At 40.1% G+C, this 16,405-nt stretch overlaps 2 protein-coding genes across 5 annotated transcripts; both read left to right on the forward strand.

The window, feature by feature from the left end:
* The first annotated feature begins 3,147 nt into the window (after nt 1–3,147).
* Nucleotides 3,148–5,953, forward strand: LOC106423886 (pentatricopeptide repeat-containing protein At3g22470, mitochondrial-like). The gene has a single exon (XM_013864640.2). It carries the CDS (start codon nt 3,148–3,150, stop codon nt 4,417–4,419), a length of 1,272 nt encoding a protein of 423 aa, XP_013720094.2. The 3' UTR covers nt 4,420–5,953.
* Nucleotides 5,954–6,178: 225 nt separating this feature from the next.
* Nucleotides 6,179–16,018, forward strand: LOC106423926 (TSET complex member tstB-like). 4 transcript variants are annotated; one of them, XR_007329390.1, is made up of 27 exons: nt 6,179–6,338; nt 6,435–6,731; nt 6,806–6,865; nt 6,955–7,047; nt 7,258–7,477; nt 7,617–7,723; nt 7,972–8,034; nt 8,515–8,615; nt 8,775–8,869; nt 8,986–9,006; nt 9,238–9,336; nt 9,425–9,545; nt 9,628–9,756; nt 9,894–10,084; nt 10,903–11,174; nt 11,442–11,543; nt 11,813–11,989; nt 12,066–12,254; nt 12,807–13,048; nt 13,137–13,283; nt 13,674–13,902; nt 14,391–14,519; nt 14,626–14,754; nt 15,099–15,196; nt 15,292–15,474; nt 15,568–15,627; nt 15,732–16,018. XR_007329390.1 is itself a non-coding variant. In XM_048770165.1 (27 exons), exons 1-27 carry the CDS (start codon nt 6,333–6,335, stop codon nt 15,804–15,806), a joined length of 3,591 nt encoding a protein of 1,196 aa, XP_048626122.1. In that variant the 5' UTR covers nt 6,180–6,332; the 3' UTR covers nt 15,807–16,018. The 4 variants fall into 4 exon arrangements, 3 of the variants coding, with proteins under 3 accessions (XP_048626124.1, XP_048626122.1, XP_048626123.1); XM_048770165.1 differs by having other exon boundaries at nt 6,180–6,338; nt 15,143–15,196; XM_048770166.1 differs by having other exon boundaries at nt 6,180–6,338; nt 9,241–9,336; nt 15,143–15,196.
* The last annotated feature ends 387 nt before the right edge of the window (nt 16,019–16,405 follow it).

Consider the following 16,405-nt stretch of genomic DNA (forward strand, 5'->3'; position numbering starts at 1 on the left):
TAAGAAACGTTTAGACCTGAAAAAGGGTCATTGGGCCGACGAACTCGACGGAGTTCTATGGAGCCACCGCACAACACCAAGAGGGTTGACCAAATCGACACCTTTCTCTCTTGCATACGGTGTCGAGGCTATTGCTCCCGCAGAAGTTAACGTTTCAAGCCTCCGACGTTCGAAAATGCCCCAGTACGTCGAACTCAACAAGGAGATGCTGCTTGATGCCGTCGACGAAATTGAAGAACGACGGGACCAAGCTCTGCTACGAATCCAAAACTATCAACATCAGATAGAGGGTTACTACAACAAAAAGGTCCGAGCCCGACCCCTTGAACTCGGTGACCTTGTCATGCGCAAAGTGTTCGAGGACACTAAGGAGCTGAACGCTGGTAAACTCGGCGCTAGGTGGGAAGGACCTTACAAAATCATCAAAGTTGTGAAACCAGGCGTCTACCGACTTCAAACGTCACACGGAGAAGAAGTGCCTCGAGCATGGAACTCAATGCATCTACGACGTTTCTACTCGTAGGGACATCAAAAAAAAAAAAAAAAACCGAGTAGATGCACCTCCGCGGTCATTTCTACTCGACCGAGTAAATGCGCTTCTAACGGCCACTTTCACTCGGGAAAAATGAACTACGAATGGCTTGATCCTCAACCGAGGTACGTAGGCAGCCTTAACCGGTCAAGCTGTAACAAAGCCAAAGTCAAAATCTTGTTCTTTGTTTCGACTTCGATCCAGTAAATACCGATTGTCGAACCCAACGGCTCCCGTATCTCCAGCAGGAGGTACGCGGACACTCACGTTCCATTTCCTAGCTATGTCCTGATCAGACACTTAGCCTAAGGACCCAACGGTCGCGAGTCACCTATGCCCAAAGAGCACTGACCGACCAAACGGAGTGAATCTTTAACCTTTTCTCGACTAAACGCGTAACGGATTAGCTACCCAATTACTCGATTGTCTTTGAGAAAACGGACGAAAGAACCTTCCACTCTTAGATTCAGTTTCTTGTTTTCAAAGTAGAAAAACGCACCTAGACGTTATCTCAATCGAAACACGACAAGAGCTAAACAAAGTCCCTTAGCGGGTTGTGTCGGTATCTATTTGCAAAAGCCAAAGGTCAGGAATCTATTGTTTCTAAGCGAATATATCGCGAGACTCTAAAGATAACTGAAATTTACTTAGACAAGTTGCAAGTACAGATAAGGAACACAACAACCCACAAATCTAAAGTCTGCTTGAAACAGCGACATACCGACAAAATGAAAGTATGTCTAGTCATACAACAACAGGGTCTATCAAGACCACAAACAAAAAAAGTACAAAGAAACACAACATAGGCAAAGCGTCAAGGCACAGAATCTTAATCGTCCTCCTCTGGCGTCCCAAGAGCAGGAGGACCGACTGGGTCTTCAGTAGCGGCAGCAGTCGAGTCTTCCACCCGAGTAGGAACATGGACAAGAGAGTCCACAGCAGGAGGCGGGAGAACATCTCTATCCCCAACTTCGTTGGTCGTCTCTTCCTCGACAGGCTGTGACAGCGACGTCTCCTCGACTCTATCGTCTTCCTCCTCTTCGTCTTCTCATCCTTCAGAGGAAGAATCCGAGACGAGGACAGGATCCTCGATGCCCATGTTCTTGGTCTCTTTCTCTCGAACCGAAGTGTCGCCTGTCTCAAGGTTGTCCTTTCCGGGGACCTCCTCCAGGTTCTCGTTCTCTGGACGTTCATCAAGACCACCTCCCTCCGGGACCTCGACGTACTCAGCAGGGACCGACGTGACATCAACCAATGGCTCCTCTGATGGCTCCTCGGTAATTTCGAGCGAGGTAATGAGCTGAGAAGCCGTCTCCGGTCTGATCAAATTTACGTTCGATCCATAAGGATCAAACGACGCTCTAAACCTGTCCACGACGAAACAAGAAGGAAGAACCAGTGGAGAAAGAGTGAGGTCGCTATCAGATAGCGGACCTACACTAAGTTTTGTAGCCTCCGCCTCATAGAGTTTCTCCTGCTCAGCAAAGACGTCGATCATTTCTTGTGGGATCTCCGTCCCACTTGCCTTTATCATCTCGAGGCACTTCTTCATCCCCGAAGTTTGACCATACAGGTTCTTCGCTTTCCCAAAGGCGTCCAAGCAAGTAAAATGGTCGCGCACGCGACCAAAGCAGCGATTTGCCTTCTCGACCATAGCAGCTTCGACCCTTTCCCTCTCACGAGTAAACTCCAGCCCCCGGGAGTCCCTCAAGCGCTGCCTCTCTCCGATCAATTTCTCTACTGCAGTGTCCCTTTCTTCGAGTAGCTCAGTCTTCTCCTTCTCAAGGGTCGCAGCCGCTTGCTCCAAACGAGTGTTCTCTCGGGCAAGCTCTTTCTTCGCCGCACTGGCGGATTTGAGCTTACCCTCCAGCTCTTCGAACTTCACTCGAAGAATTTCTTTCTCCTTCGCAGCCTTCTCGTTGGCCTTCTTATGCTCCGCCCTTACTCTCTCGATGGCCTTCAACCTCGCCTGAGCAAGCTTCTCTGAAGATCCCAACTGGATCATCGTCTGCTCCAGAGCACTGTCGTACTTCTCAACAAGGAAGTTCATGCTCCCGTCACTCTGCAGAACGATAAACATGGACTACGTGAGATGGATGAACCCAATAAATCAAAGGAAATAAAAAATGAAAGGTAGCGCAAATACCCGCGCTCTCGAAGAAGCAGCGTCAATATATTCATTCTTGAAGTAAAGATCTTCCAGTTGCGGCATCTCCTTCGTCCCACCACGAATTTGGCGCGTCATTTCTGCGCATTTAAGGGTATTAAGGATTAGGGGAGTTGTCTCGTCATAAGAGAACTCGATCAGGGAATTCGATCCTCCTTCTCTTTGCTAGAGAACCTTCATCAGATCGAGAACTTTTTCTCGCAGAAGAGTCGGGAGCAGACCTCTCGGGCTCATCACCGGAACCCGCTTCTCGCGAACTGATTTTTCTCCTCTCCTCCAACAGAATTTCAGGAGTGCCGCTGTCCTCCCCAACATCGTCGACTAGGGTCGCATCAGCAGCATTCGTGCTGGAGGTAGAAGGACGGGGCTCTGCCTCAACAGACCTTTTAGTTCTCTTCTTTGGGCGACCATCTGGCGCCGCCCCGACTAAAGCACCTTGTCTGAAGCAATGGCTTTGATAGATCAAATGATGGATAACGGATGTCGACCCAATGAAGTTACCTATGGTCCTATTCTAAACAGAATGGGTAAGTCAGGCGACACTGCCTTGGCCTTGGATCTGCTCAGAAAGATGGAAGCTAGAAAGGTCAAGCCTAAAGTAGTCACATACAGTATCATTATCGATAGTCTTTGCAAAGACGGCAGCCTCGAAGAAGCACTCAGCCTTTTCAATGAAATGGAAACTAAAGGGATCAAAGCAGATGTCACTACCTACAACTCTCTCGTAGGAGGCTTTTGTAATGCCGGTAGACAGGATGATGGGGCACAGTTGCTGAGGGATATGATTACAAGGGGAATCACCCCGAATGTCATCACTTTCAGTGCTTTGATTGATAGTTTCGTGAAAGAGGGAAAGCTTAAAGAAGCTAAAGAATTGTACAATGAGATGATCGCAAGAGGCATACATCCTGATAACATTACATATAATTCTTTGATATATGGGCTGTGCAACGAAAAGCGCTTAGGTGAAGCCAACCAGATGATGGACCTTATGGTTAGAAACGGATGTCATCCGAGTACCGTGACTTATAGTATCCTTATAAACGGATACTGTAAGGCGAAACGGGTTGATGATGGGATGAGACTATTCCGCAAAATGCCTCTGAGAGACGATACAGTCACTTATAATGCTCTCGTCCAAGGCTTTTGTCAATCAGGAAAACTTAATGTCGCCAAAGAACTATTCCAAGAGATGGTCTCTATTAGTGTACCACCCAGTGTTATGACTTACGGTATATTGCTCGATGGGTTGTGTGACAATGGAGAACTAGACAAGGCACTGGAAATACTTGATCAAATGCGCAAGTGTAAGATGGAACTTGATATTGGTATATATAATATCATCATTCACGGGATGTGCAATGCAAGCATGGTCGACGATGCTTGGGATCTGTTTTGTAGCCTCTCCCTCAACAAAGGAGTGAAGCCTGATGTCAAAACATACACTATAATGATTGGAGGATTATGTAAGAAAGGCTCACTCTCTGAAGCGGGCATGTTGTTTAGGAAAATGGGAGAGGATGGGATTGCGCCTAATGATTGTACGTACAACACACTAATCCGAGCTCAGCTCAGAGGCAGTGACATAAGCACTTCAGTTGAACTCATTGAAGAAATGAAGAGGTGTGGCTTCTCAGCAGATGCTTCCACCATAAATATTGTTATGGATATGTTATCGAGTGGTAGATTGGACAGAAGCTTTCTAGACATGCTTTCTTGAATGCCTCATCTCACTATGAGGCAGCGGCTTTCGTGTTTACGAGTTAATTGGGTTTATTAGTTGAAACCAGTTTTTTTGTTGCGTAAAAGTACAACTGGAGTTTGTCAAGGGTTCATTGTGGGTTCTCTGGTTTTGTCAGAGATATCATAGGCATTGCTTTGCTCTGTTTATAGTTTACCAAAGGCTTCTTGGCTTAGGAAAGGTTTGGAAGAATTGTCAAGTTATTATTAACCACAACTGAGCCAAACTTGCGAGATTAGTGACTCCTTGGAAGTTGGAAGAGCTCCCAAAGTTTAAGAATCTTCTTTAAACTGCATCTTCTTTAAGCAAGTTCTTCTTTACTTGAGCTGCATCTTTTCCTTTTGACTATTTTCATCTGCATACTTTGCTTTCCTTGCAACGTTCTGAACAAATCTGAGCATTTGTTTTGGAGATTGGCTTCCTGGTACATGTGTGTGCACTGTGCATTGAAATGAAGTTTACATGATCTGTTTTAAAACCAGCTTATTCCATTACTGTCTAAATGCCCTTCTCTTAGGTAGACTTGAAACATAACAGTAAGACATATGTGTTGTGTTTAGCTGCAATGAGCATTGATATGATGAATGTTATTGTCTTGTCCATGACATGTATTATTTTCTTCTCGAATGTTGTTGGTGTTGAAGAAACTTTTCTCTGCTGATTCATTTCAGGTTTCTTGCTAAGTTATATGTTAGTGGCTTGATGTTGCAGAACGATTGCGTAAAGACCCGTTTTTGGCGGTTTACTGAGATGTAACTAAACCCGGTTTTTAATTATATAAACAATAGCAAAAGTCTGATTGGTTGTTAGATGACCACATCATTAATCTCAATGATGTTCCCATGAAGAATATTAATCACTTGAACTGGTTTGACCCAAAAAAGTTCACTTGTACTGGTTTTGTATTTCTTAAAAAAAATGGAACATGGTTTGGATAGTTGATTAGCTAATCACTTTCAGATATACTAGATCTTTGTCTGTGTTACGTCCAGATTATGTATTAAAAAACTTTTCTTCAATGATTTCATTCGCTTTATATTTAAATAGAGTTCTACATAATTTGAAATCAATAAACCGAAAATGTCCACAACATTAAAAGATAGAAGTAGTTTTTTTCAAGTGTTAGAAAAAAGAGATAGTTTTTTTTATATATTGTTGTCTTGTTAAATTTAAGGTATGCTCTGCTCTTTTGTGTGTGTGTTTATATTGATTCTGAGTAGTTTAATTTGATTCATTTGGTTTTTTTATGAAGCTGCTGATAACATCAATGGGTAGGGTTGAAAGAAAATATTGTCCTTGTTGGTAATGCAATGAATGATACCGAGCACGTCCCAAAATGATACAGTCAGATTATAATTATAGTTTTGTAGACTAATTTTTATATGTGCTAATTGATGAGAAATGGACATTTACTAATTTATAAACACATAAGTTGAGAAACAAATTAGGAAAAGTGAGAAATTGAAGTAATAATTAGTCGTTTTACATATAAATTTCAGTATTTTGATTCACCTTCCTATTTTATTATGACTGATAGAGAATTTAAATAAAAGATTTGAAATTAAAGAATATTAGTACCTGACCTGACCATGGATTATTTACCCACAAAGAATAATTAAAATGTCCAGGGTGTAGAGGCTCTAGGTATTGGCTCCATAAGATAGTTTCTCCAAAACGACGACGTTGTATACTGATCTGGATTTACAAACTTTAACAGTTATTGTAAATTACAAAATACTCCAACATTTATATCTTATTTTCGCATCGGCGCTTGATTCGAAGATCGTTGTGAAACTAGTCCAAAAGTAGTGTGCGCATCAAACGATCTCTCTCCATCATCGCCCGTCACTGAAAAACCTCTCCGACAATCATCATCCGATCCGCCACCAGCTATGGCAGTAAGAATCGCTGGATCTTCTAAGATTCGAATCCAAGCTACCTTAATTCCATTTCCTTTGATTTTTTTTTTTTTTTTTTTTTTTTTTGTGTAACAGGAGGCGTCTGGTAAGACGCTGATGGATCTGATCTCGGCGGACCCAACCCCGATTCCTGCAAAATCATCATCTTCTGCCTCCGCCTCCGCCTCCGCCTCTTCCACGGCGTCTCCCGCAGCGGCATCGGCGGGTTCGCATCTGCAACAACCAATGTCGACGAAGACGACGCTGGGAGAGAAGAAATCGAAGAGAGCGACTCTGACGCAGATCCAGAACGACACTATATCTGTAGCCAAAGCTGCACTCAATCCTGTTAAGGCCAATATCATGCCCCAAAGGCAGAGACAGAAAAAGAAGGTATTTGATTTTGAATAGAATAGTTAAGAGGAGGAACAACACAGTGTTTTTAATGTTGGAAATGAATTTCACAGCCAGTTTCATATACCCAACTTGCAAGGAGCATTCACGAACTAGCTGCCACCTTGGATCAGGTTAACCTCCTTCTTCTTCTTCTTCGTGATCTTACTCTCTTCTTCCGTGTGTGAAGATATTATCTCAATGTTTCTTCTCGACTGAACAGAAAAGTTCCCAGAAACAGCTAGTGAATCACGTGTTCCCTAAGCTTGCTGTCTACAACTCCGTTGATCCTTCTCTCGCCCCATCTCTTCTTATGGTATGTGGCTCCCTTTGCTGTTTTTCTTTAATTAACATTTTTATGGAACATCCAAAACTGATTCGTTCTATTAAACTTGTTTTCTTTTACTCCTTTACCCATAAATATTACATGAATCTTGAACGATTTACGTTTTGCAAACTATCTGTCCTATAGAATTATCACGCTTTTAGCATTCTTTCTTCTCTTGTTGTGTGATTGATTCAACAGCTTAATCAGCAATGTGAAGACCGGAATGTGCTACGCTATGTCTATTATTACTTAGCTAGAATTTTGTCCGATACGGGCATGAGTCCAGGAGGTGGTATCCCCACTCCTAACTGGGATGCTCTGGCAGATATTGATGCTGGTGGTGGAGTCACAAGAGCTGATGTTGTTCCTCGGATAGTTAACCAGCTGACCTCCGAAGCTTCTAATTCTGAAACTGAGTGTGAGTGTCGTCAACTTTGCTGTGCTATTCAATAATTTGATTGTTATGGATGTAAGGCATAAATAGATATTAACAGCTCCCACATCATGTGATTCGACTGGAGATGAATTCTAACCTTGGCGATTTTTTTTTTCTTTAGTTCATGCTCGACGACTGCAAGCTTTAAAAGCTCTGACATATTCACCGTCAGGAAATTCTGAGCTTCTGTCTAAATTGTATGAGATTGTATTTGGCCTGCTTGATAAGGTTTGTGTTACTACCAGTTCTCTCTGTTTTTCAACAAGTTGGTTTGCTTATTTTCCATAAGTCGTAGCTTAGTTCCTTTTTACTAGGTGAAAAATTGATGACTTTAATCTTAGCGGCTTTCTTATATATAAAATTTATATTTATACTATTGCATTCTGATTGATTTTCTCATCTGTAATGTGGTTCAGTCTAAGGCTGATGTCCCAGTTAGATGCAGAAGCACTGATTATGTTCCATGTCGCTTTCAGGTTGCTGATGTTCCGAATAAACGAAAGAAAGGGGTCTTTGGGACAAAAGGAGGTGATAAGGAGGTATTTTTCTCTACTCTTGGGTTCCTCCAGTAAAAGGCTTAGGGTTTTAACAAGTCCTGTTTCCTGCATTTTATAGTTTCCTTTTCATGCTACTATGCTTGCTCTCTGCCGTGATTTGGGGTATAAACTTGTCAAAGTTCTTGTCGATAGCTACTATGCAATAGGCAGTGTAGCGTAGTTACACTTTGGTTATTTGACTTCGCACATCTGAGAGATTCTGGCTGTAAGCTGTCTGCTTTCAAGTCCTTAGTTAAATGTCATTTTAGTTGAAGAAACACTTCTTACAAAACATTACAACTATATCCCTGTATCACATTATCCATAAGCCATAAGACATACCCTTATAATATATTTAGCTTCTAGATATCTTTGCGGACTAATGGTAGTTCTCTCCGATGGGCATATGCCTTATGTATTGCAAAAGTTTAACATCTATTCTTTGTTATTAACTTGAGCGTTCTGTCTCCTTCGTTGTGCTAGTCGATTATTCGGAGTAACTTGCAATATGCTGCTATGAGTGCACTAAGGAGACTTCCTCTTGATCCAGGAAATCCACTTTTTCTGCACCGTGCAGCCCAGGGGTAAGATTTTTATTTTTGTTCTTTCTATTGAAGTGATAAAAAGTGATGGAGTTAATAGTTTAGGTGATTTTTCATCTTTTCACTAGATAATTTGTTGTTTTTTTTCTCGTTATTATCCAACAGATTGAAAACTTATTTTGGTATCCACTCTATTTGCAGTGTTTCGTTTGCTGATCCTGTTGCGGTGAGGCATTCACTGGAAATTTTATCTGAGTTAGCAGCAAGAGACCCCTATTCAGTTGCAATGACATTAGGTAAATAACTTATTGAGTCAATTCCGCCTTAAATTACATTTGCCATTCCATGTCTGTGTAGGCACATAATTGTTTGTCATTCAAATTTTGATTCGCCTCTTGATCTTTTGCTGCAGAAAAGCTTGCGTCTCCAGCAGGTATGCTTTCCAAGCCTAATCTCTTAGCGTTAATTTGTTCTTTCGTGATTTTATGTTCACTTGTTCTGATTATAAAGAAGTCTCTAAAACACGAGTTCTAAATGTATTCTGAGAATTGATTCACTTATGAGACCGTACTCTTAATTCTAACACAAGCCAACTCCCTTTTAATCATACAATAATGTTATAGCATTTGGGTTAGTTGATATACCTTTCTTCTTTGGACCAAAGTAGGGGCTTTGCAAGATATCCTACATTTGAATGATGTGCTTGCTAGGGTTGCCCTGGCTAGGTTGTGCCACAGTATATCCCGAGCTCGAGCGTTAGATGGTAAGCATATCAAGCTCTTTCTCTCACTACTGCATGTTCCTTTTACTGTTATTTACAAGTTAATACTTTTCTTTCCATTTTCTTACAGAGAGGCCTGATATAAGATCGCACTTCAACTCAATTCTTTATCAGCTACTACTAGATCCAAGCGAAAGGGTATGCTATGAGGCGATTTTGTGCATTCTGGGAAAATACGATAACACAGAAAGGCATGGCTTCTGTGACTTTGCTTTCTCTTTATTCATTCTTTTAATAGGTTTTGAGTGACCAACATTTTATTGCATCATTTAGGACGGATGAGCGGGCTAGTGGGTGGTACCGCTTGACCAGGGAGATCCTGAAGTTACCAGAAGCGCCATCCAAGGATAAATCCAATAAAACCAAGCGCCCACAGCCCCTTATTAAGCTTGTAATGAGAAGGTAGTCTTAGCTTGTTGGAAGACTGTGTTTAGAATTGTTGATCTTGTTGAATTCCTTCCTTCGCTAGAATGTTTCTTTGAATTGTAATGACTGTGTTTTCTGTTAAAGAACTCCGCTAATTGATCCTCTCCTTTCAGGTTAGAGAGCTCATTTCGCAGTTTCTCAAGACCAGTGCTCCATGCCGCAGCAAGGGTTGTGCAAGAAATGGGAAAGAGCAGGGCTGCAGCGTTTGCTATGGGATTACAGGACATTGATGAATCGGTTCATGTAAATGCATTTTCTGACGTTCTGGATGATGCTGAGACCAATGACAGTTCTCACCCAGAAGGTACATTGTCAATACCTCTTTAGCTTCAGCATCAAATCACGTGAAGTAAAATCATGTTTTCTTACGAACATAATTACAAAAACTGTTATATAGCTGGCAGAACTGGAACTACAAAGCCCTGAAGATTGTGATAGAAGATGGAAATTTACTTTTATTTCTACCAACCTCTCTGTATAAACCATTCCCCGATTCTGACATATTATAGACTAAAAGAGCCTAACCTACTTAAACCATGGTTCCTTGAGAGTATCACAGTAAATCCTAGTTACTCTATAATAGCTAGATAGTAATTATAAAAATTTCCATCCAAAGTCTAAAATCACTGTTTCGATTAGTTTTGTTTTTGTTTAGTTAGGTGTATAACAGATGCTCAAGTATCTTCTATTTTTTTGTGGAGCGTCAAAGTTCATGCAAGCTTTCGCTCATTAAAAATTTTGTTGAATTTTATCGGTTTATTATACTGCTAAAGGTCACCAACGAGAAAAGAATGTTAAGTCATTGCTCTGATGGTGCACCAATATTATTCTTTGACTGTTTTGCTATACCTCGAATCGTCACATAACTAAAAATGTGAGTAGTTTCAATGCTGTAATGAAGTCATATGATGGTTTAGCTGTCTTATCTTCAGACCTAAACAAAGTAACATGTTTTTCCTATCACATTGATTTTCCTTACCTAATTGTCTATATATGCCGGGTATCTTTTCATCTTTTGAGTTGTTACATTTTCTATATCAGTTTGTATTTACCTTTTTCACTCTCTCTGGTTACATGTATACTCTTATTTTTGTACCATTTTAATTGGTTGGAATTCTGCAGGAATACGGAGAACATCATCTATATCCGCAGGGCCCGGTCGCAATGAGACAATTGCAAGTTTGTTGGCTTCATTAATGGAAGTGGTTCGAACAACAGTTGCATGCGAGTGCGTGTACGTCCGGGGAATGGTTGTCAAAGCATTGATATGGATGCAAAGTCCGCATGAATCACTGGATGAATTGAAATCAATCATTGCCTCAGAGCTTTCTGATCCTGCTTGGCCCGCAGCGCTTGTTAATGATGTTTTGCTTACTTTGCATGCTCGATTTAAGGTAAGTATGATTTTTTTTTTTTTTTTTTTTTGCAATGGAGACTTGGAAAATTGGCATGATCTGATGAAGAAAATACCTGAAACCCTATTAGAACATTCATGATGTACAAGTAGTATGCCTTTTCTCTATTTCTATCTGCGTTTTTTGGAAAAATTGACACAAGCTGTAGTTGGATTATGCCATATTTGTGAAACGGAAGGCAAACTTGGTTGTGAAATGTGAACTGTCTTCTTCTGTCTAGTTGACTTTATTTAATATTTTTCATAGGCAACTCCAGATATGGCTGTTATTCTTCTCGAAATTGCCAGAATATTTGCCACCAAAGTTCCAGGGAAAATTGACGCTGATGTCTTACAACTGCTCTGGAAGGTACTCTCTTCTTGCTAATATAATTTTAAAGCTACTATAATTTACTTAAATCTGTTGGCTACTATAATCTTCCTGTATCAAAATTTCTGCGTGTTAGGCATTTTTGAAATCTTGAAACTTGTATGCTTGTTAATATCTGGCAGCTATAGTTTGGATAAAAAAAAGTCACAGTATGTATAACTAACGCTCAAATTATTGTGGGATATTATGACTAATTATTACCTCAAGTAGTTTATTGTGATATTATTTACTAATTGATCAACTTCTAGACATGTCTTATCGGAGCTGGTCCTGATGGTAAACACACAGCTCTGGAAGCAGTCACAATAGTACTCGATTTACCACCTCCACAACCAGGATCCATGTCAGGACTGACATCACTTGATAGGGTGTCTGCATCAGATCCGAAGTCGGCTCTGGCGCTTCAGAAATTGGTGCAAGCTGCAGTAAGCATTCATCAGAAGGGTTTACATGCATGTGGTAAAGTTTCAACACATTAACTTAGAACGAATACTGTGGCAGGTATGGTTCCTTGGAGAAAATGCAAACTACGCCGCTTCAGAATATGCATGGGAATCTGCAACTCCACCAGGCACTGCACTTATGATGTTGGATGCAGATAAAATGGTTGCTGCTGCTAGTTCTCGCAATCCTACGCTAGCTGGTGCATTAACTCGCCTCCAGAGGTGTGCGTTTAGTGGTAGCTGGGAGGTATACTATTATATTTTGTATAGAAATAGTAGATTTGTATAGATGACTTGATTATCTTGCAATGGTCCGGTCCTTTCCTTTACCTTGTCTAAGAACATTTTGGCTGGTTGATGCAATAGGCCTTTATCTGTCTGGGGCTGATTTGTTTAAATTATTTGATTACACTCGAGGGCGGAAACTATATCTTGAGTCTCTTTCCATGGGAATTTAGGGACGTGAGCGGATTGAAGTGCTCTACTTAGCTAGCTTTTGGCAGTGTTTTTTTGTTTCTACCATGACGAATGTGAAACCTGGAGTACTTGTGGTTAACTATAATGATCTCGTTTGCTCTCTCTCTTTTTACCTAAGCTTTACTAACTGTTTAGAGGCCGTAACTGTAATAGAAAATAGCTGATGTGATAAGCTGTGTTACTTCATTACATCTGATATTTGATTTTCTTCCGGCACTTCAGTTGGAGTCCCAGACACAATGTTTCTGTCAGTGTAGGCTACTAATTTGAGTATTATTTCTAGGATTTCCTGCCTAAATGTTTATGTTTTGTGGATGCACAGGTCCGAATTGTTGCAGTTCAAGCTCTTACTACGATAGCCATTAGATCTGGTGAACCTTTCAGGCTGCAGATATACGAGTTTTTGTACACCTTGGCGGAGGGTGGTGTACAGTCTCAACTTTCTGAAATGCACCTGAGTAATGGGGAGGACCAAGGAGTTAGTGGTACAGGACTTGGAGTTTTAATAACTCCGATGTTAAAAGTTCTGGATGAAATGTATGTAGGACAAGACGAATTAATCAAGTAAGGAAGAAATCTGATCCTTTTCCCTATAATTCATGCATGTAACCTGTATATGACCTTGTGGTTGAATGTCGTTTTCCTTGATAAGGGATATGCGCAATCACGATAACGCAAACAAAGAATGGAAGGACGAGGAGCTGAAAAAACTCTACGAAACCCATGAAAGACTGCTAGATTTTGTTTCCTTGTTTTGCTATATTCCAAAAGCCAAGTATTTACCCCTGGGTCCAATAAGGTACATTCTGAATTCTGATTCCATTTTATCAATGTGTGACAGCCTACCAAGTTCTAGTGCATTATACTTAGATACAGATCTTGCTTAGAACACAGTCAGGAAAACATCAAACTCTTTTTATTTTTTCCAAGAGACTTCTTGCGTTAGCTTTTTATGTCATATGCATGTCTAGTTTAATAGGTTTTACGGAATTACAAGTATGTGGATGACCTTAATCCTGACATAAAAACAAAGGAATCCTGACAAAATTCAAGAACCATGTTAAATATATGGTGACCTTTGTGTCCCTTTTCCCGGTTCTCTTTATAATATTAGGTGCTTTTCTGTCTCTATTGCTGTTTTATATGAAAACACTGTGATATGTTCTTTTTTTCCTCCTAATCTATGAAGTGCAAAACTCATTGACACATACCGCACAAAGCACAATATCACCGCATCTTCTGGGTCTACCGATCCAACTGTTCTTGCTACTGGTATTTCGGACTTAATTTATGAGTCCACTCAGCCTGCCCCTGCTGCCTCAAACTCCAGTGGTCTAGATGATGATCTGGTGAATGCTTGGGCTGCAAACCTTGGTGATGATGGTCTACTTGGAAACAACGCCCCAGCAATGAGCAGGGTCAGTTGCCTATCTTTATCTGACTGTTTAAGATGTAGAATTAGTATGTGTACTGTATATATATTCGTCTTAATGTTAAATGGAGGGGGATATGTAGGACACACTATAGTTTGTGATCAGGAAATCAGAAAATAAGAACAGTTCCGGCAATTGCCTATTAGAGTAAAGCCTTGTTTCTAGAGCTTACTAAACCGTTTCACATTACAATCCACTACCATCCCGAACTTGTCTGAATGCAGTCGATACGTATGTTTTTAGAACTGTGTTTTTAGAACTACTCTTATTGTGGTGAAAACTTTGGGCATTGACTTTCCGATTAGAATTTGATGGCAAATTTGCTTGCATTCACATGAATAGCAGTTAAACATTCATCAAATAATCTAGTCATGTGAAATCAAGATCTTTCAGTACTCATTCGTAAATAATTACATTATAGTTAAAACATTTATGTCTCCAAATGAATCTCAGGCCTATATAAAAATTGTCAGGTCAATGAATTTATTGCTGGAGTTGGAACAGATGCACCAGATGTTGATGAGGAGAATGTCTTCTCTAGACCTTCCGTTGGCTATGATGACATGTGGGCTAAGACTCTTTTAGAAAACAACGAACTGGAGGTATAAAGTTAGCTTTATCCATCTTTAGGGCTTTCTTCAAAATGACTGGAAAGATATTTCTTAGGTTTTAATGAAGCTAAAAAAAGATTTTCAACTGTATTTACAGGAAGATGATGCGAGATCAGGTTCATCTTCTCCAGACTCTACTGGATCTGTGGAAAGCTCTATATCCTCTCATTTTGGTGGAATGAATTACCCATCCTTATTCAGTTCAAAGCCTTCTTCACAAGCAACTGTAAGTTACAGCCAGTTTCTTCCTTTAATTCCATTCCTTATCACTTATTATGCTATTTGTGACAATCACGGGCCATAGCTTTCCTGTAATTATAGAATGATATTATGTCCTTAAACTCCTAAGTCTGAGTTGCATAGAATATGACTGCGAAATATGTTTCTCATTGACGAAGTATAAACGTCTGTAAAAGTGTTATTACTAAACACTAGCAACTGGAGATATTGATATGCGTGCAAGTTGTGTCTAAGAAGGAAAAGGCATGCTCATAGCTTTTAGCATAAAGAAGTTGAACTGTGTAATGATCATAAGAACTTTTGTATGTGCATGTATCGGATGCAATGCAGCCATCATCTAATTGTCACTTATATGAATATGCAAATTCAAATAGGCAAAATCGAGTGGAAGCAAATACCAGTCCACATATGAAGGCTATGGTTCCCCTGTAAGCTGATATTCTTTTCTGTTTTTGTATGTATGTATATGCGCTGAAATGGGCTGATGATTCCTAAATTCTCCTTTCTTCTTTCCTTTTTTCAGATTAGAGAAGAACCACCTCCGCCTTACTCATATTCTGAGCCACAAAGTCGTGAATCGTTTGAGAACCCTATGGCAGAGTCAAGTTCTCGAAGTTACGGATCAGATGATGATGAACCTAGGAAATCTACTGGTACAAGATTCGGAACAGCGCTCTATGACTTCACCGCAGGAGGAGATGATGAGGTAAGCTTTTGCTTCTTCCTTATTGCCTATACAGTAATCTTGTTACTGGAAATAGTCTGTTATGATTCAAGCGTCATTTGGGTTTTGTTTCAGCTAAACTTGACGACAGAAGAGGAATTGGAGATAGAATATGAAGTTGATGGCTGGTTTTACGTAAGTTCAGATAAACCAAAGCACGAGTCTTTCTGAGTACAGCTTTTTGTTTAGAAAAAAAAATTTAAAATTAACTTGGATCAACTTATTGTAAACTATGACAGGTAAAAAAGAAGCGGCCTGGGAGGGACGGGAAGATGGCTGGACTTGTGCCCGTTCTTTACGTCAACCAATCTTAAATTTTGCTGAAGCCGAGGTTATGAAGGAGGAGGCTTAGATGCTGGTCCATTATTTCTTTGAGAGGTGTTATTTGTACATGAATGAATGTTATTTGTTGGAGTTTGATATATGTGTATTTGTATCACTTTTGACATTTATTGTTCCAAATGCTTATGTTTTGATTTGTGAGCTAAGTTTTAGCATTTACTAAAAAGAACATTATTTTGTCTCACTTCCAGAGCCGGGCCTGAGTGCAATCACACCAAACATGTGCTTTAGGCCCTGCACGGTCACATAATATTTAGGGCCAATATGTAAAAAAATCAGTTAGTTCAGATGGTTACATATTAGTAGGTGTTTTGTTTCCGTCTCACCCTAGTTCGATTCTTAGAGACAAACACATTACATATGTTTTGATGACAACCTTTTCTTATAATGAAACAAGGCCAAGACGGCGGGAAAACGGTTTATTCATGCCTGCACTATGAAGCCAGGGAAAATAAATACCCAAACAATATTAACGTGCCAAAACATTCCTAAACTAAATAAAAAATTGAATTACATACCTAAATTTATAATAAATAGCTAAAACATGCCTATAGCCGGTTATATGATGATT

Source organism: Brassica napus, chromosome C9, assembly GCF_020379485.1.
Source record: "Brassica napus cultivar Da-Ae chromosome C9, Da-Ae, whole genome shotgun sequence".
Taxonomy (NCBI): Eukaryota; Viridiplantae; Streptophyta; class Magnoliopsida; order Brassicales; family Brassicaceae; genus Brassica; species Brassica napus.

Excerpts from the sequence above, each read along its gene's own strand:
- LOC106423886 (XM_013864640.2), top strand. The coding sequence starts at position 3,148 with ATGGCTTTGATAGATCAAATGATGGATAACGGATGTCGACCCAATGAA.
- LOC106423926 (XM_048770165.1), top strand. Across the intron at positions 11,990-12,065 it reads AGAAATTGGTGCAAGCTGCA|GTATGGTTCCTTGGAGAAAA; the intron begins GTAAGCATTCAT and ends ATACTGTGGCAG. Across the intron at positions 15,475-15,567 it reads CCGCAGGAGGAGATGATGAG|CTAAACTTGACGACAGAAGA; the intron begins GTAAGCTTTTGC and ends GTTTTGTTTCAG.